Source organism: Mesoplodon bidens (genome assembly GCF_964165515.1).
Source record: "Mesoplodon bidens genome assembly, chromosome: 12".
NCBI lineage: Eukaryota > Metazoa > Chordata > Mammalia > Artiodactyla > Ziphiidae > Mesoplodon > Mesoplodon bidens.
In genome coordinates this window covers 42173082-42199675 of record NC_138168.1, presented here as the reverse complement: position 1 = coordinate 42199675, position 26594 = coordinate 42173082, and the positions used below count along the sequence as shown (strand labels likewise).

At 42.6% G+C, this 26594-nt stretch overlaps 1 protein-coding gene across 1 annotated transcript; it reads right to left on the bottom strand.

The window, feature by feature from the left end:
* Window positions 1–465: 465 nt before the first annotated feature.
* Window positions 466–9686, bottom strand: MTRES1 (mitochondrial transcription rescue factor 1). Its single transcript, XM_081251362.1, has 4 exons — window positions 9300–9686; window positions 6433–6914; window positions 4751–4823; window positions 466–736 (listed from the first exon to the last, which is right to left on the bottom strand). The coding sequence occupies exons 2-4, from the start codon at window positions 6900–6902 to the stop codon at window positions 563–565; spliced, it is 717 nt and encodes a 238-aa protein (XP_081107488.1). The 5' UTR covers window positions 6903–6914; window positions 9300–9686; the 3' UTR covers window positions 466–562.
* Window positions 9687–26594: the final 16908 nt, after the last annotated feature.

Here is a 26594-nt window from a genome sequence, read left to right as displayed (position 1 = left end):
CTAGCCCATTTGGAATTAGTTGAACAACTTTACTATCCAGACTTCTGGAGACAAACTGAAGGGAACTGAGGCCAACATGTTAGTAATTCAGAAAGGCCAGTGGATAAAGGGGTCTCCCAGTGCTGCTCCCCTAAGGAGATAAAGGGGACCTTGACTTAGCTTGGTTTTGCCTTAAGAAGCCTGAACCCAGGGATGCTGGTTGATAGGGATAAAACTGAAATGACGCTAAGAACAAGGCCAATTGATTTTACACTGCCTCCTGAGGTAGTTAACGTGGGAAACAGCAGGCTGGTCGTGAAAACCCTCTCTGGGCTTAGTTCATTCAGCACATGTCTCACTCATGCTCACGAGGTCAAAATGTGAACAAATCAAGCCTGGGAGGGAAATCCAGGCCAAGGGGAGTGTCTATAGGAGCCATGATATGAATGCTGACTTCCACAAAATTGGCTCAGGAGATTCCACAAGTGGTAGGAGAACCTTATTTTAATAAAAACGTCCTCTTTTTAACCTGGCCCCTTCCCCCACCACTAGAAAGCAGCTTTATAGCTAAAAAGCAATCCATTTATTTGAGTGTACTTTTTTTAGGCAATGTTAACTTTTTCCACCGCCGTAACACCACTCTGTATTTCTCACTGCTGGTCTTCTCTTCAAACACTTTTTTCAGGAGAATCCTCATCACTGTCTCTGTTTCTGCTTCCTCTCCAATTAGAAGATCCAATGTATCTCCCACTTTCACCTGAAAATTAAAAAGAAAACAGAACCTTCATTACATTTTGGGAAACTCGGCCAATGCAAACATCTCTCCTTTGAGTTTTCACCGGGCGACCACCACCCGGGGCACAGGTGACTCCTCTGTAACGGTCACTTCTCCCTAGTGCTTCCAGGTGAAAGGGCCCCCCTCTCCGGGCAGATGCCTCAGACCCATGTGGCTCAATAGGGGCCAGTGTCCCTCCTTCAGGCTGAGACAACTGGCTGCTTGTGGACAGGGCCTGTGTGGCTTCAGTTTTCACGTCTATTGCATGACTTAAGGAAACACTTGAATGGAAGCATTTATTTTGTAACAGTGGCAAAAGATGAAGCGGGCACAACCTTAGAGATTATGAGCACAGTAATTACTACATGCACTGAGAAGACAATTTTCAGTGTAACACTTTCACTGATTTCAACACAGTTAAGCTACATCACTGGGGACAGGGCACAATTTGTTGGAAATCTGTCACAGTGGAACAACGGTCAGCTGCATCTCCTAAAGAAATCGAAGTAAATAAACTGCTTTCTGGCATTGGCTAGCGCCAGTGATACCACATCATCAAGGAGACAGGACTCAACGCACAAGGATGGAATGCCACAGAAAAGAGGGTCGAGTTGGATGCTGACCTGGGTTAAAAGGGCTGAGGTCAAACCCGTTTTTGTCCAGATGGGAGCTTTGGGTTGAGTGAGTGCAGGACATGCCCTGGGGGCAGTCACATCAGTGCTGCCACGGTGCAAACAGCCCATGAGACACCTGGTCCTGGCAGCTCAGGATCCCAGGGCATCTGCCCAGCAATTCAGGAAGGGGCTAAACCGACCCAGATGCCATATACTTCTACTAGAACACAAGCCAGGATGACCAGAGGCTGTCTCAGACCATTCACCACCGCTTCCAAGCCAAGGATGGGGGCAGTGGTGAAGAGATGGACAGGAAGACAGGGACAGACCCCCATGTGTGGGCCATGGACTCTAAGTGGGCGCAGGTACCCATTTAAAAGCCTACTTCGGGGCTTCTGTTTAAGGAGCATAGTGCCAAATGCTTATGTTTGCCTCATTTTTCAATGAATGCCCTGAGGCAGTCATAACTTCACGCTGTTGGGATATCTGTACCTCACTAGGCCAAGCCACCCACTCAAGGCTTCCGTAGGCCCAATACTAAGTCTACAACGTGGGAATGCATGCCTGCTCACCACGATGTCACACTGGTCAATCCAGGCAGCTGGATGTAAAACTCACAGGGGCTGATTTTAAACCATTAACTCTCCCCTCTGGGCTGAGAAGCAGAGAGACTCAAACCACAGCGAGGCATTAAGACTGCTTCTCCTTGTGGGTTTGAAGGCATCATCTGGGCTGGGCAGAGGGGGGAGTGGGGAGCGGGGAGTTGGGGGGAGGGGCAGTCAGTCCTCCTGAAGTTCTGCTGGATTCAATTTTTTTTTTTAAATTACCATTTGCCCAAACTGTGTAGACATTTAAAATCAATGTTCAGAAACACAAGGCTTGGGAACTCTGCTTTACCTTTTTCGGCATAACTTTGTGTCATTAAAATTCATTTTTTAATAAGTAATATACGCACATGATACAATACGTAAAAGGTATAAAAGGATATACAGAGAAAAAGGCAACCCTTCTTATGTATCCTTTCGTGGATATACTATGTGTGATGCCTGCCCCTTAAGAGGAGAGTGGATTGTTCTGGTGGCTTTCTTCTAGGGCAGAGAATAGGGAAGGAATGTTTCTCCTTTACCCGGTCAATCCCAGGGAGAGGTGAGGTTAGGAAGGCTTCAGTCCCCACATTTGGGCTCCATACACCCTCTATTTAGGTCAACAGTTACCCAGCACCCACAGCACTCTGGGCCCCATCTGATGTGCAACTCACAGAAAAGCTCTGCTCAGCTGCAGGCAGCCAGGGTTAGAGCTGCAGCATCCGACAAGCGCCTGACCCTTCAGCCAGCAGCCAGGCACAGGCCCCACGGAGCAGGCCACGGAAGGGGAGGTGTTCCTCATTCCCTGCAAAGCCCTGTCCCTTCTACCGTGGGAGACGGCACAGTAGGCACAAAGCAAAACTGGCTGGGATTAGGGGCTGTTCCAAGCATCTACATTTCCAATCTCCCCTTAGCTGCAGTTACTATGGCTACCAGGCCTCCTAGTAACAAGGCAGCCGAGTGTTAATGCTGGCCCCTTCCTTTGCTGACCCTCAGGAGAAATCTGGAAGGCAGCCAAGACAACAGAACACCCAAGGCAGAATGAAGAAGCAGCAATTAGATGGTAGTTAACAATATCTCAAAGCAGAGGGAGAAAAATAGATTTATGGTGTCTGTAAATGAGGCCCTGGCAGAGACACTGTGCACCAAGAACAGATCTTGTCTTTGGAACACCGTGGCTGGTGAGAAGGGGGCTGGGCTACAAGCAGGAAAAAGCAATTAAGGGACAAGAAGGACCTGATCTCCAGGTGCATGTCTGGAGTGCTTGATTTCCTACAGCTCACTGAGCAAGGACTGACACCTGCAGTCCGAACCTGTCAGCTCAGGTGCCATCAGAGGGATCTGGGCCTTGTGACTTGGCGGCCAAGACAAGCACTGGGGATCCCCCCTCCTGTCCACTCAGCTGCAAGAACCACTCTGAGTCTGGGGAGCAGAGAGTGAAGACAGCCTCAGTGCTCACCCAGGTCCATGGCCAATGGCTCACGCCCTCCCATGTCCCAGGGGTACAGGATGCAGCTCAGGTCCTCCAATCCCAGGAGTGTTTTGAAATAATGAAAGAAGCTGAAGTAAAAACAACCTTCAAAAGTGTCTAACTTCCCTGGAACATTTATTCCCTGGACACTGACTAAGAGCTAGATTATGTCTGCCAATGCCTCATAGGTCTGTGTCTTCCAAACTTTTTAAGGATCTCTGTCATATATTTTTTTAATTGTTTTGTTAACTTTTACTATCATTATTATATTTTCCAATTACAAAAGTGAAACATACTCGTAAAAAATTCAGAAAATAAAATGCATGAAGAACATATAACCCAGTGTCCCACTCAAAGATAAATACTAGTAGTATTAATATTTTAATTCTATGTATGTATATATGTAACTTTTTACAAAAATACATTTTTAAAAGAATACATATATCATTTATTATAACACTGGATACTAGAAATACATTTTCTTATAACACTTGTGAGTGATCCTTTCACTTAACAATAGCATTGATATGGAGCTGTCAGGAAATATGAAACCTTTTTGATGGCTGCCCTACACACAGAGCAGTGTATCCAGCAGGTACTGGGGGTTGGGGGCTACTGCTGAGCTGAACAGAATTGCACATCTGCTCAGGTAACAGCAGGCCAAAGAAACCTCTATATGGATTTAGCCTGATTATGATGATTTCACGGGGGCTAACATTAATGACTTAGAAGCTTAAGAGATTTTTGCCAGTTCTGATAGTGACCTGTCTTAAAATTTTTTTTAAAAAGGGGAAGCTTCATCTCAAAGTCATTATGGCTGCAAAGAGCAAGTGGTCTGTGTAACTGAAGCTATGTGACCAGGCCTGAGGGAGACCTTAGAGGGGGCAAGACAGACATACACGAGGAGCCACTGATGCCCCAAAGAAGGAGCCCCGGGGGAAACTGGGGGAGGCATTAACTGAGTACTGGAAGAACAACAGACAAAAATATCTGGCTGTCATAATATCTCACCGTGGACTTCCCTGGTGGTGCAGTGGTTAAGAATCCGCCTGCCAATGCGGGGGACACGGGTTCGAGCCCTGGTCCGTGAAGATCCCACATGCCGCAGAGCAACTAAGCCCGTGCGCCACAACTGCTGAGCCCACGTGCCAAAGCTACTGAAGCCTGCGCACCTACAGCCCGTGCTCCACAACAAGAGAAGCCAACACAATGAGAAGCCCACGCACCGCAACGAAGAGTAGCCCCCGCTCACTTCAACTAGAGAAAGCCCGCGCGCAGCAACAAAGACCCAACACAGCCAAAAAAAAAAAAAAAAAAAAACCTTCACCGTTCTGCTTTTCTTCCATAATTTTTCCCCGTTCAGCCTGAGTTCACCTTTGTAGAATGCATCTTCCACTTTGCTAAAAAAAGGAAAAAAAAAAAATCAAAGTGCTTTAAAATAGAAATATATTCAAAACAACTATATAATTTTGAGAACAGCACCAGCTGTTTGTAATGTTTATCCTGACAGTGACTGGCCTCCCCACAAAATCTCCATTCTGGGTGCTGAGAAAGTGAAAGTCACCTGCTTCCATATATATCTAAACAGGGAGACCAAAGGGCACTGCCGAGTAGATGCCAGCTGCTGCAAAGACCTGCTAGCGCTAGCAGGCAGATAACCAGCGCCGCTGGGGCTTCCAAGTGGGCTGAAACCCGCATCTAGCGCATGCAGGATGGGCCCGGTGCTCTCCACGTGACTCCCCCTACAGCAGTCACCTTGGAGGTGGAAGCGCCTGTGATTCACGACAGCCAAAGTGAGTGGGCACTCCCTTCCCTTCACGTGCAGGCACCACATGGATGGTGAGGCTATTGAGAAACCCTCTGCTAATCTGCACTGAGGATGGGGAAGTTCAATCCAGCAGCTGCTGATCTCTCTGAATTTGATCACTGGGGCAACCAGACCAGGGCAGGATACAGACAAAAACGAGTGCCCTTTCGTTTTAGTGCTCTGACTCCAGGCGACGGACATCTGGGGTTCTCCTAATAAGAACAGCGGCAGTTACTACTGTGAGAGAGGGAAAGGCCCCTCATGAGCCTGCCAGATTTTAGAGAACATTCAAGTCCCGATCAGGGTGCCTGTGGGTTCAGAGTTAAAAACTGAACTATGCCTTTAAATCAGGACATAAAGATACAACTTACACAAGGGAATCTTTCTTAATTTATTATTCATAACACAATTCTTATCTTGCATGCAGTATGCACATAATGATTGCAAAAGGAATGAATGAACAATGAGGATCACTATTCTTATACAATTAGTCTAGCAGAGAAGAAATGAGAATATTAAAGAAATCTTGAAAGTTACACTTAGTATCTCTATGCACTATATATGAACATAGTATTTTCATCATCATAGCTAACATACCGAGTACCCACTATGTGCCACACACTGTTATAAATGCTTTAGGTAGATAGATAGACTCATTTAATCCTAGCCACCACCTTCTACAGCTGGTTCTATTACCCCCATTTTACAGATGAGGAAACTGCACAGAGATTTTAAGTAACTTGTCCAAGGTCACACACAACCCGGGATTGAAACCCCAGTAGTCTGGCTACAAAGCCTGCAGTCTTAACCACCATGTTATACTGCTTCTGTTGATTCTAAGAGGTACCTTCTCACTGTAGCATTTGTGAAACCCAGGTGCATTCTATGCTTGCTATATACATCTAACATGGTGATTCCTTTTTTCCCCCAAGAAGCTGTTTTTACATCAATGGTTCATCTTACAGTTGACTGTGTCTTAGAATCAAGGAAATATGCCATGTGGGACTTGCAGGCAGTCACTTGACTTCTTTGGGAATTAGTTTTCTCATCTATAGAATGAAATAATTGGAACAGGTTACCTATAAGATCCTTTCACTTCTATGGTTACTCTTCACCATAATATGAGCCATGTAATTGGTAATGCTGCTTTAAAATAACCAACAAGAAGACAAGCGATTTTGTATTAAAACGCACATACTTACTTTCTCCCGATATCGAGGCCCGTCTTCAGGATAACATCATATCGGAAAGACTGCACTACTTTGTCCAGGTCCTTATGGTCTCTGACCGCACTGGGGTCGTCCTCTGGCTCCTCTTCCTGCTCACTCATCTCACGATGCTCACTCTCTTCATCAGAGTCCCCTTCATCTTCCACTTTTTGCAGAGTCTTTTTAGTGGATTTTTTAGAGCTTACATTACTTTTGAGTCTTATGGAAAATGGGAAAATATATTCTTGAGACATTAAAAGCCCTGAGAGTCTCAGTGAGAAAATGTTATGGAAAAATGTTTTATAATTTGAAGCATTTAACTTGGTACTAGACAAATATAAGTATCGATTCCAGGAAGCACAGTGTTTATGTGAAGGTGTCCCTCGTAGCACTCCGCAGAGCCCAATCCAGGCATCTGGCTTTCTTAAAACGCTGCTGGGCAATCTGACGCTAGTCATAGCCATGGCTCACACGACCTGAAACAGACAATAATTCAGTTTTACTTCCCAAGTGTGGTATCCTGGCATTCTTACAACATAAACCATACACACCATGAACACTTTACATCTAGTACTGTGCTTATGCTTCCTCCTACAAAAGGCCATGTTGGTCCACATGTACCAAGGGCCATGCACACTGTACTAGGTGAGTCTTCCGGCTGTCATTAACGTGCTGACCTCACAGGGTGGTCTTGAAGGTTGAATTAGATACTAATACGTATGAAAACACTGGTTCTACTCTTCTCACTCCCCCAAATCAGCCTGGGTACTGACTGCTACTGAAAAATATTAACAATAGTTCTCAATGATTTTTTTTTTCTTTTTTTTTTGGCCGTGCCATGCAGCTTGCGGGGATCTCAGTCCCCCCACCAGGGATTAAACCCAGGCCACGGCAGAAATCCTAACCACTAGGCCACCAGGGAACTCCCTCAATGATTTATTTTAAAAAGGATAATCTTAGGACAAGAAAGACTATTTACTGACATACATTACATCCTTACAATATTGACTTTGCAGAAGATACCAGATCATGACTTCATGAAAGCCAGTGAGTCTCTAAACTTTATTTCAATCTCCAACTCCAGCAAATCAGAGCTAGGAATGAGCAAATTGTACAGATCTGCATTTCACCTCCTTTCACATCTTCTTCCCACTGTTTAACAGAGGCAGTAGCTAGCAGAGAAAGAAGGGGCCTGGAGACCCACAAACTAGGTAATTGTTTCCTGAGACAGAAGCTAGCAGAGAAAGAAGGGGCCTGGAGACCCACAAACTAGGTAATTGTTTCCTGAGACAGAGGTGCTGACATGCCACATGTCCTGTGTGCTCCACTGGGAGGATTCTTGGAAGATTGCACCTGGTTCCCTCCAGACTTTGCCCCATGCATCTTCTACCTTCTTCCTTACATGTTGTATCCTTTTGCTGCAGTAAGTCATAGCCATGACCCACAGCTGAGTCCTGTTGAGTCTTGCTAGTGAAATCAATGAACCTAGGGGTGGTCTTGGGAACCCTGACAAAATATCCAACTGCCTGTTCGACATCTCCATTTGGGTGCATAACAGGCACCTCAAACTTAATTGGCCCGGAAACAAACTCCTGATATATCTCTAACCCCAAATCTGCTCTACCTGCGGCCTTCCCCATCTCAGTTAATGGTTAACTCCACCCTTCTAGTTCCTGAGAACAAAAGCTTCCAGTCACTCTTGACTCTTCTCTTTCCCCCGTACTCAGATCCATAATGTCAGGAAATCATGTGGCTTATCTCCAAAACATGTCCAGTATCCCATGACTTCTCACCATTCCCACTGTTACCACAGATTCAGGCCACCATCTATCACCAGGATTACTACAAAGGCTCCATTACAGTCTGTTCTCCATAGAGCAGTCAGAGTGAGTCTTTTAAAAAGTAATTTATATCATGTCACTCCTTCCCTCACAACCCTACAAAAGCACAGAGAAAAGCAAAATCCCTCCCTTGGCCTAGAGTCCCTGTGTGATCTGGCCCCTCCATTTCCGCTCTGACCTCATCTCCTGCCTCTCTCACCCATGCTCACTCAGCTCCTTCCTGAAGATCCTCATACACAACAGGCACACTTCTGGGTAGACTCCTTTGTTCCAGCTGCCCAGAACACTCTTAGCCCAGATACCTGCATGGACAAATCATCTTCACCTCAGTGAGGTCTACTCATTCCAACTCCATTTAACAGCTGTCTTGTCCTCCAAATCTCCCCTTGCCCCGTTCTACTTTCTTTCGCAGTAGCACTCATCTGCTATGTTATATAATTTACTGCTCAATCCCAAGTGCCCAGAACAGTCCCTGACACATGGTAAGTGCTTAATTAAATACTGTGAAAGTAGGTCAAAAGAACCGGTGCATTAGAATGAAGAACAATGATGGGTAAGACGCTAGATCTCCAAGGGCCTTCCCTATCAAAGCTTGGACTTATCCAGAACGGTGAGAGCTATAGCAAGACCTTACGTAGGGAAGTGATCTGATAAGAGTGGTTTTTAAAAGATTTCTTTGGGGACAGCGTGGACGTAAGGGGAGTATCACGGAAGGAAGCCTGAAGGAGGTTTTGAGTGAAATCTTCAGGAGAGATATAAAATCGGTGAACTAACCGAAGGCTATAAGAAAAACAACGACTGGAATGTAGAGGCAACGCTGTCCTTGACCTGCGGGACATTTGAAATCCCTCCATGTTCCTAGGCCTGTTAACCACTCCGTATGGAAAACCTGATTTAACTGCTTTTAGTTCAACTGCAAGCAAAAATCTTCTCTTCTCTTGGAGACCTCAGAGGCTGACCAAGTACTGAGACAAGGTCATGTTCCCCTCGCTCCCTCCCTACCCCCGTCGGGCTGCGCACCTTCCCGGGTCCTCAAGGTCAAGGGAAACTGGACACCAGCGTCCTCGAGCTCGCGGTCTGCGTCTGCAGCCAACAGGAACGGCCGGGCCCAGGGGAAGACTGCCTCGGCCCGCCGGGTTCGCAAGGCCCCTAAGAGCCCCCGGATCCACGGGGCGTCCCGAGCTGGCCCGGCTGGGGCAGGACGCCAGAGACTCACGCGGAGACCTGGCAGGAGCGCGGGCGGGGGACTGGAGCTCGCCCTGCCCGTATTTCCCATGTGCTTGCTGTGAAGCAACAGAAGCGGGAGCGGACAGGGGGCACCGAACGCCGGGCAGGGGCGCAGTTACCTGTACTTCAGCGCCGCTCACCCCTCCCCGCCCCCCCACCCCATTGCTTCGCCGCGCGCTGGAATCCACACCCCGCCCAGCCCTTGCCCCTCCCCTTCCGCCGGCGCCGGCGCGGTGAGAGCAGGCTGGGCGGTGCGCACTGGCACGGCGGCAATGGCAGCGGCACAGCGACCCCTGCTGGAAGCCACGCCTCGGAGGACTGCGCCGGGAGGGCTGCTGAGAGAGGACAGGGCCGGCTCTGAGCTGAGCGGGAAGCCCACGCTGAGTGATTGATTGCACAGTGTTGAAGAAAGCTTTTCTTTTTAATTAACTAAGTAGGACTTCCCTAGTGGCGTAGTGGTTAAGAATCTGCTTGCCTAGTGCAGGGGTCAAGGGTTTGATTCCTGCTTGGGGAAGATACCACAAGCTCCAAAGCAATTCTAAGCTCATGGGCCACAACTACTGAGCCTGTGCTCTAGAGCCCGTGAGCCACAACTACTGACCCGCGTGCCTAGAGCCTGTGCTCCACAAGAGAAACCACTACGTTGAGAAACCCACTCACCACTATGGAGTAGCCCCTGCTCGCTGCAGCTAGAGAAGTCTGCAGGCAACAACAAAGACCCACTGCAGCCAAAAATAAATAAATAATTAAGTAATTTATTTTTCATTGAAGTATATAGTTGATGTATAATATTATACAAATTAAAATATAGTGAGTCACAATTTTTAAAGGTTATACTCCATATTTGCTATATTCCCCATATTGTATAATATATCCTTGTAGCTTATTTTATACCTAATAGTTTGTGCCTCTTAATCCCCTATCTCTATATTGACCCTTCTTTCCTCTCCCCACCGGTAGCAGCTAGTTTGTTCTCTACATCTGTGAGTCAGCTTCTTTTTTGTTATATTCACGAGCTGGTGTGTTTTTAAGATTCCACATGTAAATGATATCATACAATATTTGTCTTTCTCTATCTGACTTATTTCACTTAGAATAATGCCCTTCAAATCCATCCTCCAAGTTGGACACTTAGGTTGCTTCCCTGTCTTGACAACTGTGAATACTGTTGCTATGAACATTGGGGTACATGTTATCTTTTCAAATTAGTGTTTCTGCATTTTTTCGGAAATATACCCAGGAGTAGAATTGCAGGGTCATATGGTAGTTCTATTTTTAGTTTTTTGAGAAACCTCCATATAGTTTTCCACAGTGGCTGCATCAATTTACATTCCCACCAACAGTGTACAAGTGTTCCCTTTTCTCCAGTACTTGCTAACATTTGTTATTTGTGTCCTTTTTGATGATAGTCATTCTGACAGGTCTGAGGTAATATCTCATTGTGGTTTTTTTTTTTTTAACATCTTTATTGGAGTATAATTGCTTTACAATGGTGTGTTAGTTTCTGCTTTATAACAAAGTGAATCAGCTATACATATACATATATCCCCATATCTCCTCCCTCTTGCGTCTCTCATTGTGATTTTAATTTGCATATCTCTGATGATTCATGATGTCGAGTATCTTTTCATGTGTCTGTTGGCCATATGCATTTCCTTTTTGGGAAAATGTCGTTCAGTTCTTCTGCCCATTTTTAACAGCTATCTTTTTTTTTCACTAAATTTTTTATTTTATTTATTTTTATTTTGGGCTGCTTTGGGTCTTCGTTGCTGCGTGCAGGCTTTCTCTAGTTGCAGCGAACGGGGGCTACACTTCATTGCGGTGCGTGGGCTTCTCATTGCAGTGGCTTCTCTTTGTTGTGGAGCACGGGCTCTAGGTGCGTGGGCTTCAGTACTTGTGGCACTTGGGCTCCGTAGTTGTGCCTTGTGGGCTCTAGAGCACAGGCTCAGTAGTTGTGGTGCAGGGGCTTAGTTGCTCCGCAGCATGTGGGATCCTCCTGGACCAGGGCTTGAATCCATGTCCCCTGCATTGGCAGGCAGATTCTTAACCACTGCGCCACCAGGGAAGTCCCTGCCCTTTTCTTTTCTTTTTTTTTTTTTTTTTTTTTTTTTGCAATACGCAGGCCTCTCACTGTTGTGGCCTCTCCCATTGTGGAGCACAGGCTCCCGACGCGCAGGCTCAGTGGCCATGGCTCACGGGCCTAGCTGCTCTGCGGCATGTGGGATCTTCCCGGACCGGGGCACGAACCCTTGTCCCCTGCATCAGCAGGCGGACTCTCAACCACTGCGCCACCAGGGAAACCCTCAAGTTGATTTTTAACTTTAAAATGCTAATTAATATAAAAAACTGCTGTGTAATTAAGAAGTGGTATGTGTGTATACACATATTTGTGATTTTTAATTTTTTTCACAGAAATCTGCCCCTGCTGTCGTACATTGTAGGAATTGTAGTTCTGACTGGTTTAGACCACCTTAGTGGACTAAATTTTTACTCCATCAACAGGGCTACTGCACTGGGTCAGACCAAAAGACACTGAGAATTGAAATCAGAGTTGAGCCTACAAGTCTGGGCTCCAGCTTTTATTTTTATTTATTTATTTATTTATTTATTTATTTATTTATTTAAATGAAGTTCTGGGTTTTTTTAATTAATTAATTTTATTTTTGGCTGCTTTGGGTCTTCATTGTTGCACGCGGGCTTTCTCAAGTTGCGGCGAGCGGGGGCTACTCTTCCTTGCGGTGTGCAGACTTCTCATTGCAGTGGCTTCTCTTGTTGCAGAGCATGGGCTCTAGGTGCGCGGGCTTCAGTAGTTGTGGCTCGTGGGCTCAGTAGTTGTGGCTTGCGGGCTCTAGAGCACAGACTCAGTAGCTGTGGTGCACGGGCTTAGTTGATCCGCAGCATGTGGGATCTTCCCAAACCAGGGCTCGAACCTGTGTCCCCTGTATTGGCAGGCTGATTCTTAACCACTGCGCCACCAGGGAAGTCCCTGGACTCCAGCTTTTAATTTAGCTCAATATTTAATTTTACATAAAGTGATGAGTAAATCAGAGCACTTTTAGTTGGGGCCTGTAGGTGATTTTTAAGTTATATTTTAATGCATGAGGAGCAGCCTTACCTTCCATACTCTCAACATTGTTATAGGCTTTATTTTCTTTTATTTTCTCTTACAATTTACTTATTTATTTGTTTGCTTGTTTAAATGAAGAAAAATTACCTGGAGAAGAAAGTTCTTTCCACTGCCTCACTTATCACAAACCTCAAGGTTAGCTAATCACCAAGGAAAGATATTTTAAGCGTGATCAGTTCCAAAGCCCCCTCCCTCCACTCTGAACCCCACCTTCTCAAGGAGTTTACTCTTTAGAGTCTCCTTCCTGAATCTTTCTCACTCTTCCATATCATTCCTGCCAGCACACAAATACAACATGTTAACGAGTTATGATTATGTCATCTATAGCTAAGATATATGAGATATTTAAATTTTTTAAAATTTAATAGAAATAATGTAGTAATACTTTTTTCAGTCCACTTTATTTTTGAGATTCTTTCCATGTTTATACATATATTTTGGCTCCTTTCTACAATTCATATATAAATTATTCCCAGTTGTTTCCTTCCTAAAGAACAGTTGTTTCCTTCCTAAAGTTTCTTTCAAACATTGCAGCAATTTACTTATGGAGGTATCATCCTTTGAAAGTTTCTCTAGGGTGTTTACTTAGAATAGGAATCTCTGGGGACTTCCCTGGTGGTCCAGTGGGTAAGACTTTGAGCTCCCAATGCAGGGAGCCTGGGTTCGATTCCTGGTTGGGAAACTAGGTCTCGCATGCATGCTGCAACTAAGATCCCATGTGCCGCAACTAAAACCTGGTGCAGCCAAAATAAATAAATAAATAAATGTTTTTAAAAAGAAAAAAAAGAATAGGAATCTCTGGGTCCAAAAGTAATTATATTTTCTTCAATCTTACTAAAAAAATGGCCTAATTTTACTAATTTACATTTGCACAAGCTCATGAACATCATATTTTTCCCCATTCTTCATTTATTCATTCATTCATTCATTCATTCATTTTTGGCTGTGTTGGGTCTTCGTTGCTGCACGTGGGCTTCCTCTAGTTGCAGTGAGTGGGGGCTACTCTTCGTTACGGTGCGTGGGCTTCTCATTGCGGTGGCTTCTCTTGCTGTGGAGCACGGGCTCTAGGCTTGTGGGATCTAGTAGTTGTGGCACACGGGCTCAGTAGTTGTGGCGCATGGCCTTAGTTGCTCTGCAGCATGTGGGGTCTTCCCGGACCAGGGCTCGAACCCATGTCCCCTGCATTGCAGGTGGATTCTTAACCACTGTGCCACCAGGGAAGCCCCCCCCCATTCTTCTTAATAGTTATCAGATTTTTAAGTATTATCAGTCTCATGGATGAAAAATGGTACCTTGTTTTAATTTGTAAACTTTCCCTGATTGGTAGTGAGATTGAATATCTCTTTATATATTCGTTGGCTCTTCAGGTTTCTCTTCTTTTATTTGCCAGTTTATATCCTTTGCCCACTTTTCTTTGTAATAGTTGTCTTTTGCTTTTGCCTGTCCTGAAGGTAAACGCCAGTACCACCACGTATGGGCATGCATAACTCTGGGAACTCACTCATACTCATCTGCAGCGCCATTCACATTAACTGCAGTGGAGATGGCACCCCTGGGGTTGTGCAGTGTAGTAGCCATAGTACCCATGCTTCTGATCTGGGTCTATGGTGCCTTTGCGTTCTTTAAAAATAGTTTTTTAGGGAATTCCCTGGTGATCCAGTGGTTAGGACTCTGTGCTTCCACTGCAGGGAGCCCAGGTTCAATCCCTAGTCAGGGTAGTAAGATCCCACAAACCTGTGGTGTGGCCAAAAAAAATTTTAAAATTTTTTAAATAAAAAGTCACATACATGTGTTTCTCTAAACAATGTATTGGCGAGTTTTGTTCTTAAATTTTACATAAATTGTGTCATACTAAATGTCACACATATGATGGCTGTGTGTCATCAACATACTATATGTTTATGACTTGTGCTTTTACTCGACATTAGGTTTCTATGTTACCAAACGAAACTTGGGTCCACTTGCCTGAAGTGCAGCAAAGCCAATCTACTGACACCAGGTTGTGATGAAGGAAAATACAGTGTTTATTGCAGGGCACCAAGCAAGGGAGTGGGAGACAAGCCTCAGATACACTCCAATTTGGTTTTTGAGTTTGGGATGTTTTAAAGGAAAAAAACAAAGAAGTTGGGGTTAATCATCTTGTGACATCTCTGTGACTTTTTTTTCTTTTGGCCATGCCTCAAGCCTTGTGAGATCTCAGTTCCCCAACCAGGGATTGAACCCAGGCCACGGCAGTGAAAGCACCAAGTCCTAACCACTGAACCGCCAGGGAATTCCCTCTGTGACATTTCTTAAATTATAGTTCTGAGAGTCAGGATGTGTCTGGTTTATGATTCTCTGGCCAGGTGGTCCATGGCTCAGGGATCTATGAGCTCATCTTACCCTCAAGAAACAAAGTGTGTTGATGTGTTTATGACAGTATCTGTGCTATCAATTTTAGTACATTAAGGATGCTCTTGGGACTTCCCTGGTGGCACAGTGGTTAAGAATCCACCTGCCAATGCAGGGGACATGGGTTAGAGCCCTGGTCCAGGAAGATCCCACATGCTGCAGAGCAACTAAGCCCGTGCACCACAACTACTGAGCCTGTGCTCTAGAGCTCAAGAGCCACAACTACTGAGCCCAGGTGCCACAGCTACTGAGCCTGCGTGCCACAGCTACTGAGCCTGCGCTCTAGAGTTTGAGAGCCGCAACTACTGAGCCTGCGTGCCACAGGTACTGAGCCCGTGTGCCGCAGGTACCGAGCCTGCGCTCTAGAGCCCGTGCTCCACAACAAGAGAAACCACTGCAATGAGAAGCCTGCGCACTGCAACAAAGAGTAGCCCCTGCTCACCACAACTAGAAAAAGCTCGCATGCAGCAACAAAGAAACAAAGACCCAAAGCAGCCCAAAACAAACAAACAAACAAACAAACAAATAAATAATAAAGCAGTTGTTCCAAATCAGTTTACAAAAAGGATGGTATTCACAACAGCAGTTTTAGTCATCTGACTATGGTTGATTAGTGTTCATTTAGCACAGGATTGTGATCATAGGGAACAAGAACAGGAATAAAGTTTTGGATATGGAATTCAGTTTCGGGGGACTCAGTTTCAAGATACACCCTTTTGTTGCTGGCAACCGTAGTTCACCCATTTCTTTTACCACTTATAATACTCCATAGTGTTAGTGTACCATAATTTATTTTTTATTCTTCTGTTGATGGACTATGACTTCTTTCTAGGTTTTTTGTTGGTTTTTGTTTTGATATAATGGAAAATGTGCTTATGAATCGCCTTTTTATTTTTTAAATTTAATTTATTATTATTTGTTAACAGGAGAAAATCAAAGTTTAACATGCATACATGAGAGAGACCCAGAAAACTGAGTAAATCACCAAAATGGTTGAAATACCATCCTCAGCTAATGATAAAAGATGATGCTGAGGGTGAGGAGAGGCAGTTAAAGGAGGTTCCCAGGAAAAGCACAGTAAACAAGGGTGATGTGATGCAGATTTAAATTAGGGCCTTCTGCACTGATAAGAGTTTCTAGAGATTTGGTCATCCTCTTTTTCCAGGCACAGAGAGGGAGACACTGTTACAAATGGAGATTTCTCTTACAAAGGTAAATGTTTCTTACAAAAGGACAACTCCTAGTTGGTTTTCAGAGCCCTTCCCATGTCTGCTGTTTTCAGAGAATAACCAGCTTAAAACAATTAATATGCCAAAGAGACATATTTTAGGGTGGCAAGTTTTGCTCCCCTACGGTACCACCTTTGAAACTCCTTTTAAGAAATTTCATGTGCAGAAGGTGAGTTGGTAGATGGTTTCATCTCACTGAACGAGTCTCTTAGTCCTGACACTAGGTCAGTTCAGTTACTCATTTCAAAAGAGAGGTGGGCTCTCAAAGTTAGGCCTAAGGGTACAAGCAGTTAGGTATTTAATAAGAAGCATTTCTACAGAGACAGAACGAAAATAAAAGTTAATGGTTGGAGGAAGTTATAAAGCCAGTCTTGATGCCGAAAGCTCAGCTTCTGTTCACTGGTGCTGAACCAAATCTCGGAGACAGAGTTTTGGGTCAAGTAGAAAAGAATAGCTTTATTGCTTTGCCAGGCAAAGGGGGACACAGTGGGCTCATGCCCTCAAAAATGTGTGTCCCAACCCAGGGAGATTTGGTGAGGAGTTTTATAGCGGTGGTTCAAGGGCGGGGTTGATGATAGGGATCCGGGTGTGTGCAGGGCCTGTATTCCTTTAATCTGGCCTCAGGTGGTCTCCTGATGAGCTTCTGTGGTTCCTGAGGTTATCAAACTCTGACCTTCTCTCTGGAATGAAGAATGCTTCATCAAATAGTTAACATCTTCCATTTGTTGGGGGTTTTAGTTCTGCAGAAGAGCTCAAAGATTTTGTCAAGTGTATCCCTTGAGGTGGAACCAGGACTCTGTTTCAAGCCTGCACTGTTGTTTCTTGGCCACTCCTCCCTTGTCTCTGCATCCCCTCCCTTCCCTGTTTAGCAACAGTTTGAACATGCCCTTTGGAATTCAGGGAAGGTTATGGAGGCTGCAGCCTATTTCCTACAAACAAGGAAAAGGGGACTGAGAGAGACTTCTGTGCCCAGGAGCCCCACAGGGTCCTGCTCTGTTTCAGTCTGAGTCTGGAAGACAGTCTAGATGTAGGGGTCAAAGCACCTTTTGCAAGTAGAATGTTTCTGATGTTGTCATTGGGTGCCCAGGTAAACTTTCTGAGTGACTTGCACAGCAAGAGGCATGAAGATTTTCTAAACATGGACTGTTTTGGTGATCTCTCTCAAGTGTATATCAAGTTGTTCAGCTTCAAGTTGCAGGGCTTCAGGAAAGGCACAGCACTGGCTCTCAATGATTCCAAGTCAAAAGTGGGAGAAAAATTAGAAATATTAGTTTGGAGAGTTGTATTTGAATACTCATGAAGTTTCCAAATTCTGGAGAGGTCAGGCAGGGGGAAAAAAGATAAATATTTCAATTCTGCTTACAAAGATATAATTTGCAAATTGCTGTAAATCAGAGTTAGCTTAAGAGAAAAGAGAAAATTCCCTCTAATCTGGAAAAACAAAACATTAAAAAGAATCAGCAATTTTTCATTTTTCAAACAAAAGTCATGATCTTAAAGTTATCAGAAATGTGTACTCAGAGTTCTTTCCATGAAGATAAAGCACTTTACAAAAGCATCAGAATAAAACTATAACAGTCTGTAAATGACAAAAGACTTAAAATGGCATGGTTAAAGATCTAATTACAATGCAATTGGCAAAGAAGTTTGGTTATGTTACTGAACACAGGTTCAGGTGCCCAATTCACAGTGAGGCCAAACAAACCAAAATATCAAGTTTGAGAAAGGTTTATTGCAGGGCCAAGCAAGGTGAATGGGTGGCTTGTGCTCAAAAACCCCAAACTCCCTGATGGCTTTTGGGGAGAGGTTTCTATAGGCAAAATGTGGGGTGAGGGCTGCAGGGTATGTGACTTTCCTCTGCTTGGTTAGTGGTGAGGTAGGAGGGTGGTGTTCCAGGAGTGTGCTCAGCCTGAAGTCACCATCCCCCAGCTGGGTGGGGCCTTGGTTTCCTGGTTGGTTTGTTTGTTTTGGCTGAGTGTAGGGATCGAACTGTGTCCCCTGCATTGGGAGCCCAGAGTCTTAGCCACAGGACTGCCAGAAAAAGTCCCCTTAGTTCCTGTAGAAGAACTCAAAGATATGGTTCTGTATATCCCTTGAGGAGGAACTAGGACCCAACTTTAATCGCCGCACTATTGTTTCTTGATTGCTTATCCTTTGTTTCTGCATTCCCTTACTTCCCTGATTAAAACTGTTTGAATCTTCCCTTTGGAACTCAGGGAAGGTCTTAGAGGCTGAATAAAGCCTATTTCCTACAAAGAAGAAATGAGGGCTATGGAAAGGATTTGTGTCCCTGAGGGCCCCACAGGGTCCTGTTGGGTTTCAGTTATCTCTGACATACAACATTTTAAGATGTTATTAGAATTATGACTGATACCATTACACCAAGACACATCAGAATTCTAGGAATTTCATATAATTTCTAGAACATTTATATTAATAACATTTACCCATACAATATAACCTAAGAGGCTTTATCATCACTCATTTGACAATGTTCCTTGTGTAATTTAACACCAAATAAGCCAAATTAGTTAATATCTCTTTAACAAGGAGAGAAAACATATCTCTCAAGGTGTTCCAGGGGCTTCTAGAAAAAACCTCAAAGTTATTTCCAGGTCAATAACCCTTCATTTAGAATTCGATTTTGGGGGAGTTTGTCAAAAATATCAAAAAGGTTTTAAAACACTTAGTCAAATAGGATCATAGGTCACTGTTAAACAGTATTTAATTACACCATCCAACCAAAGTGACAAAAGATTTCAAAGGCAAATACAGACTGTTACAATGGATTACTTAAAAAGTAAAGAACCTTTTACAATCCGTTATCAAAGGCAGATCAATGGTTCAGGAAAACTTTGCCCTCTCAACAGATAGAACCAAATTCTAGCTTTGCACCAGCTTACTTTTGATATTAAAATTTATTCACTCAATTAAATTTATTCCAATCCCAGCCATCTTGACTATGCATAACTCTCTTCTCAAGGTTCCTTTTCCACAAACCTTCTATAACTCCCTTTTTTACACTCAGATTGTCCTGTGCTTCCCCCCCTTTTTTTCTTTAATCTCATTTTAGGACAAAAATACTTTCTTTTAACAGAATGCATTTCCATTCTTTATACTTGTTTCTTCCTTGCATATAAAAATGTTTCTTTATTAATTTTAGTAGTTTTAATTACATACATTAATTAGAATTTTTAAACCTTAGAAGCATTAATTTCTAGTGAAAACTAATATGTGAGCAATTTTAAACTGTTTGTTATACTAGTATTTTTTTTTTTTTTTGGATTGGCAAACTTATGAATACCTATGGTAGGGGAGCAAAATTTGCTACCCTAAAATATGTCTCTTTGGCATAATAATTTTAAATGCTGGTTATTTTCTGAGAAACCACAGACATGGGAAGGATTCTGAAGTTGCCCTTTTGTAAGAAACATTTACATTTATAAGAGAAATCTCCATTTGTAAGGGTGTCTCCCTCTCTGTGCCCGGAAGAAGAATATGACCAAATCTCTAGAAACTCTTATCAATGGAGAAGGCCCTAACTTAAATCTGCATCACAATCATGCTTGTTTACTGTGCTTTTCCTGGTAACTGACTCTCCTCACTCTCACCATCCTCTTTTGTCTTTAGCTGAGGATGGTATTTAAGGTGAGGGCTTCAGCCATTTTAGTGACTTACTCAGTTTTCCTTGGCCTCTCCCATAGATACGTGTTATTAAACTTTGAGTTTCTCCTGTTAATCTGCCTCATGTCCATTTAATTCTTAGACCAGCCAGAAGAACCCAGAAGGGTAGAGGAAACTTTCTTCTTCCTCAACAATATCATAATTTCTCATAGCATTTTTTTTCAATGTGGTATAAGACATTTCTAATTAAGTTAAACATCTTTAGTTTTTCTGTAATAAGATGACAAAAGTAGTTAGACTTGTTTAGCAATTAATGTTTCAGTATTTTATCTTATTTGGAAATGATCTAGACATTCAATGAATTGCCATAATTTAACTTAACTTAGCAAACTAAAGTTTCATTTACCAAAAAGCTTTGGAGAAACTATTTTAAGTAGATATACCATAAAATATAATTATTAAAGAGTTTGACTAAAACTTCTTATCCCACTCACATTTATTTAATTTACTTGTTTCCAACAATTTTTACCAATCTAGTGGATATGGAATGGTATCTCATTGTGCTTTTAATTTGTGCTTCTCTGATAACCCATTAGGTTGAGCATCTTTTTATTTGTTTATTAGCAACTTTTGTTTCCTCTACATCTGTTTTGCCCATTTGGGGATTCTATTTTTATGTTTTCTGTTGGGCTATATTGTGGGCTGAGTTTTGTCCCCCTGAAAGATATGTTCAAGTCCTAACCCCCAGTCCCAGTGAATGTGACCTGTGGAAATAGGGTCTTCACAGATGTAATCAATTAAGATAAGGTCATACTGGATTAGGGTGTGCCTTGAACCTAATATTTGATGTCTTTATAAGAAAAAAGAGAGGGAGATTTGGATACAGAGACACAGAGGATGCACAAAGGGAAGAAGGCCATGTGATTGAAACCAAGCATGACCCTGTGGGGCTCCTGGGCATGGAAGCCTTTCTATGTCCCAAGTTCCTTGTTTGTAGGGAACAGGCTCCAGCCTCCATGACCTTCCCTGTGTCCCAGTGGGCTGATTCTAACAATTGCCAATCAGGGAAGGGAGGGGATGCAGAGACAAGGGAGGAGCAGCCAAGAAACAATAGTGCAGCCTTGGGAAAGGATCCTGGTTCCCCCTCAAGGGATACACTTGACAATATCTCTGAGCTCTTCTGCAGAACTAAAACCCCCAAGAAATGGAAGATGTTAACTACTTGATGAAGCATTCTTCATTCCAGAGAGAAGGTCAGAGTTTGATAACCTCAGGAACCACAGAAGCTCATCAGGAGACCACCTGAGGCCAGATTAAAGGAATGCAGGCCCAACACACCCTGATCCTAATCAGCAACCCTGCCCTTGGACCATTGCTATAAAACTCCTCACCAAAGCCCCCTGGGTTGGGACACACATTTTTGAGGGCATGAGCCCACTGTATCCCCCTTTGCCTGGTGAAGCAACAAAGCTATTCTTTGCTATTTCACCCAAAACTCTGTCTCCAAGATTCGATTTGTCACTGGTGCACAGAGGCCGAGTTTTCAGCAACATGATGATTGAGGAAGAGATTGGAGACATATAGTTACAATCTAAGGAATACCAGGGATTGATGGTAACCACCAAGAGCTAGGAGAGAGGCATGTAACATATTCTCCCTCAGAGCCTCCAGAAGGAGCCAACTCTGTTGATATCTTGATTTCAGACATCTGCCCTCGTGAACTGTAAGAGAATAAATTTCTGTTGTTTTAAGCTACCCAGTTTGTGGTAACTTGTTACAGCAGCCCTAGGAACTAAAACAGGCAGTTTCTTTTTTTCTATTATAAATTAATATAATAGAAAGATTATAAATTCAAGTTATAAATTTGTAGGAATTTATTATATATTCTGTGCTACAAATCTATATTGATTATGATGTTGCAAATACCTTCTCCTAGTTTGTGGCTGTCTTTTTACTTTCCTTACGGTGTCTTTTAATGAAAAGAACTTCTTATTTTTAACGTAGTTGTAGGGGAGGAGAAAACTTTTTGCTCTACTGTTACGTTTAGTGATTGAGACCCTGAAAATGAAACTGACAAAAGACAGCTTAAAAGGAGAAAAAAACCCAGAGTTTATTTATGCATGCAACATGTGTAAATAAATGTGAGAGAACTTAGTGATGAGTATCTCAAAGGGGTGGTTAGAATTTTGGGCTTATATACCATGTTATCGAAGGGTGATAAATTGTGAAGAAGTGACAAGACAAAGGAAAAGGGCTTTGGCTTCTAGGGTTGGTAAATTGTGGGAGGGTAAATATATGAGGGAAACTAATAGAAGATAGGATTATTTTAGTAAGGTTTGTTATGCAGACTCAATTTCATGCAGTCTCTGGGGTGATGAGTGTCTCTGATGGTTCTCTTCTACCTGGAGAGAAGAGGGGGAAACCTTCATAAGAGGAAATTTATACTCTGCCTTTGGGCAGAAAGGGGGAGGGAAGAGAGCTTTTCTTGCATCTACTGTTTCTCAGTTGCCTTCAGCTCAAAATAATCCTTATGTCAAAGCGGGATACTCTGATCTACTTCATAGTTAAGTCTATTATCTTATCATTAGTGATTAACACAGTTTGTTTTTTGTTTAAGAAATCCTTCCCAACCTTGAAGTCATGAAGGTGTTCTTTTATAGTTTCTTCTCACAGTTCTAGGATTTTATCTCTCATATTTAAGTCTTTGTTCCATCTGGAATTTTTTTTTTTATGTATGGTGTGAGGCAGATTCAATTTCATCTTTTTTCATACGGATCACTAGTTATCTTAGCCTATTTTGTTGAATAGGTATTCTTTCATCAGTGATCTGAATGACATCTCTGTCATATGTTAAGTATTCATATATGTGTGTATGTGTTGCTGAGTTCTTTGTTATAGTCCATTGGTCCCTATACCAATACTACATAATTTCAATATAACAGATTTGTGAAAAGTTTTGATATTTGGTGGGATGATTCCCTTCTCTGCTACATCACTACCTTATTTGACTTCTTCAGTTTGAATTAGTTTAGGAAGAATCAATAATATTGTGTCTTCCAAAAAAATGAACATGACCTAACTCTCATTTTGTTTAGAGCTTCTTTAATGTTCCTCAGTAATTTTTACCTCTAAATGTAAAGGTTTTCTACAACTTTTATTAGATTTATTTCTAGGCACCATAAATTTGTAACCACTTTAAATAATATAATTTACACTTTGAAACTTTTTTACTGATGTATAACATATAGTAAAGTACATAAATATTAAGTATAAATTCAGTGACTTTGTACGTATGTATTATCCCTGTAATCACCACACAGACCAAGATATAGAGCATTTCCAACACACCAGAAGGCTCTGTCCTGCTCCTCCCAGTGAACGACCCCCAAAGATAACCTCTATTCTGACTTCTGTTACTATACATCAGCTTTGACTTTACAAAGTTATATTTTCTAACTGCTTCTGTTACTCAACTCAGATTCGGTTGCTCACTCGAAAGCCAGTATTTGAGAGGCAGGTGTTGGTTGGAAAGGAAAGGTTGCTTTACTCAGGAGGCTGACAACCTGGGGTGAAAGTGAACTTGTGTCCCAAAACCAACTCTGAAGATTCTGCCCAACCATGAAAGTTTTTAAAGGGAGAATCATTTGGGGAGGGGGTCAGAGTCTTCATTATCTTCCACTGTGTGCAGACTTTCATCTGATTAGTTGCTGGTGAGGTACCAGGACAGTGTTCCAGGAATCTTATGCTCAGCCTGAAGTTACCATCCTCCACCTGGGTGGGGGCCTTAGTTCCTACGGAAGAGCTCAAAGATATTGTTATATATATTCCTTGAGGAAGAACCAGGACACTGCGTTATTGTTTCTTTTCTTTTTTTTTATTTTATAAATTTATTTTATTTATTTTTGGCTGCATTGGGTCTTCATTGCTGCACACAGGCTCTCTCTAGTTGCGGCGAGTGGGAGCTACTCTTCGTGTGGTGCATGGGCTTCTCATTGCAGTGGCTTCTTTTGTTGTGGAGCACATGCTCTAGGTGTGCAGACTTCAGTAGTTGTGGCATGTGGGCTCAGTAGTTGTGGCTCGTGGGGTCTAGAGCGCAAGCTCAGTAATTGTGGCACACGGGCTTAGTTGCTCCACAGCATGTGGGATCTTCCTGGACCAGGGCTCGAACCCATGTCCCCTGCATTGGCAGGCAGATTCTTAACCACTGTGCCCCCAGGGAAGTCCCATGCACTACTGTTTCTTGACTGCTCCTCCTTTGCTACTGCATTCCCTCCCTTCTCTGATTAGCTACTGTTTGAGTCTGCCCTTTGGAACTCAGGGAAGATCAAGGAAGCTGAATGAAGCCTGTTTCTTACAAACAAGCAAGGGGGGTCATGGAAATAATTTATACCTGGGAGGCCCCACAGGGTCGTGCTCAGTTTCAGTCCCCCCTTTTCTTTGATTCTTCTCAATCTTGAGGAGGTGTTGGACAAGAAAAGGAATAATATTTTGAATAAAGAGATAAAATCATAAACTTGGCAGAGGAGCTGGGTTCTGGGGGAACTCGGTTTCACTTCTTGCTAGTGTATAGCAATGCAATTGAGTTTGATACATTGAGATCTTATCGAGCCACCTCACTCTGTTCTCATTTATTATATATTGGTGGGGTTTTTTCTGTACAGAGTTTGGGACTTTCTGTGGGGACAATCATATTATCTGTGTATGATAACAGTTTTGTCTCTTGCTTTTTAATCTTTGTACTTCTTAAATCCTTCTCTTGTCTCACTCTGTTGGTTAGGTGCTCTGGTACAATGTTGAACAAAAGCAGTCATAGTATCATTTTTCCTGATTCTAAAAGTAATGTTTATAATTTTATTTTTTACCATTAAAAGTGATATTTGCTACTGATTTCTGGCATATACTTTTTTTCAGGTTAAGAAGCACACTTCTATACTTATTTTACTATAGAATATTTTACATATTTTAATCATGAATGAATTTTGAACCTTATCAAATACCTTTTATTCATGTATTGAGAAGACTATATGGTTTTTCTCCTTTAGTATGTTACTGTGATAAAGTGTATGTATAGACTTCCTAATGTTAAACTGTTCTTGTATAAACCCAACTTGGTCATTAACAAAAATTCCATTATGGAATTTATATTTAAAGTGGGTTTCTTGCAGACAACATAGTTGAGTTGTGTTTTTTGTCCACTCTGACACTCTTACGAATTTTGTTTGCTAATATTTTGTTTAGGATTTATGTATCTATGGGCAAAATTAGCTTTTTATCTTTCTTATACTATCTTTGTATAGCTTTAGAATCTCAATTATATCAAGAATTTTGCCTCTTTTTTCATACTCTGGAAGAATTTGTATAAGATTGAAATGACCTTGTTTCTTTATTTTTTATTTTTTTGGTTTCATAACTTCATTTTTATTTATGAAAATTCAATATGTATAGAAAATGTTAATCTGCATTTTAAAATCCCCCTAAAATCTTCCAAAACTAGCTGCAGTAATTTCTTTTTTCTTTAATTAATTAATTAATTTATTTATTTATTTATTTATTATTATTTTTTGGGTTGTGTTGGGTCTTCGTTGCTGTGCACGGGCTTTTCTCTAGTTGGGGTGAGTGGGGGCTACTCTTTGTTGTGGTGTGCAGGCTTCTCGTTGTGGTGGCTTCTCTTGTTGTGGAGCACAGGCTCTAGGCACGTGGGCTTCAGTAGTTGTGGCTCACGGGCTCTAGAGCACAAGCTCAGTAGTTGTGACACACGGGCTCAATAGTTGTGGCATGTGAGCTCTAGAGCACAGGCGCAGTAGTTGTGGCACACGGGCTTGGTTGCTCCATGACATGTGAGATCTTCCCGGACCAGGGCTTGAACCTGCATTGGCAGGTGGATTCTTAACCACTGAGCCTCCAGGGAAGCCCAATAATTTCTCATTCTACACATCCTTCTTAGAATGTGACTTAGAAATTCTCTCCATTCAGAGGTGAGGTCAATATTTCCTCTCCTTAAATCTGGACAGGGCTGTAAGTATGAAAGATATGATGCTGTGTGACTTTTGAGGTAAGATCAAAAAAGGCTGATATGTCTTGTTCCTGCTTCTCTTGGGCTTTTGTTCTTAGAATTCTGCCTCTGTGCAGTGAGGAAGACGAAGCAGCCTGTGGAGGGCTATGAAGAGGACGCAGTGGAGCAGAGACACACTGCTTTGCACCAGTTCTAGAGGCTGGAAGTCTGGGGTCAAGGTGTCAGCATGGTTGGGCTCTGGTGAGAGCTCTCTTACTGGCTTGCAGATGGTTGCTTTCTTGTTGTGTCCTCACATAGCAGAGAAAGAGAAAGAGAAAGAGAAAGAGGAAGAGGAAGAGGAGTAAGAGAGAAAAAGAGAAAAAGAGAGAGAGAGAGAGAGAGAGAGAGAGAGAGGATGACCTTGTTTCTTTAAAGTCTGGAAGGTTATATATGTAAATGTCTTGGCGTGTGTGTGTGTGTGTGTGTGCACGCATGAGTGCATGAAGATTTTTATTTACTGATTTGATTTTTTTTAATAGGGCTATCCAGACTTTCTATTTCTTGAATTAGTTTTAAGTTAAATTTTTGTCAGTTATTTCATTGTGTGTATTTCCCACTTAAATGGCATAAAATTGTTCATAATTTTTAAAAATCTTTGAAAATTTCTAATGTATTTGTTTACCTCCTTCTTCAGTTTTTTCTTTTTCTTGATCCATCTTGTTAGA

What these genes read in the sequence shown, in the direction of transcription:
- MTRES1 (XM_081251362.1), bottom strand. Translation starts at nt 6,902, where the DNA reads ATGGCTATGACTAGCGTCAGATTGCCCAGCAGCGTTTTAAGAAAGCCA. An exon ending in GGCCTCGATATCGGGAGAAA is followed by an intron (nt 4,824 to 6,432) that starts GTAAGTATGTGC and finishes TCCTTTTTTTAG; the next exon opens with CAAAGTGGAAGATGCATTCT. An exon ending in TATGGAAGAAAAGCAGAACG is followed by an intron (nt 737 to 4,750) that starts GTGAAGGTTTTT and finishes TTTAATTTTCAG; the next exon opens with GTGAAAGTGGGAGATACATT.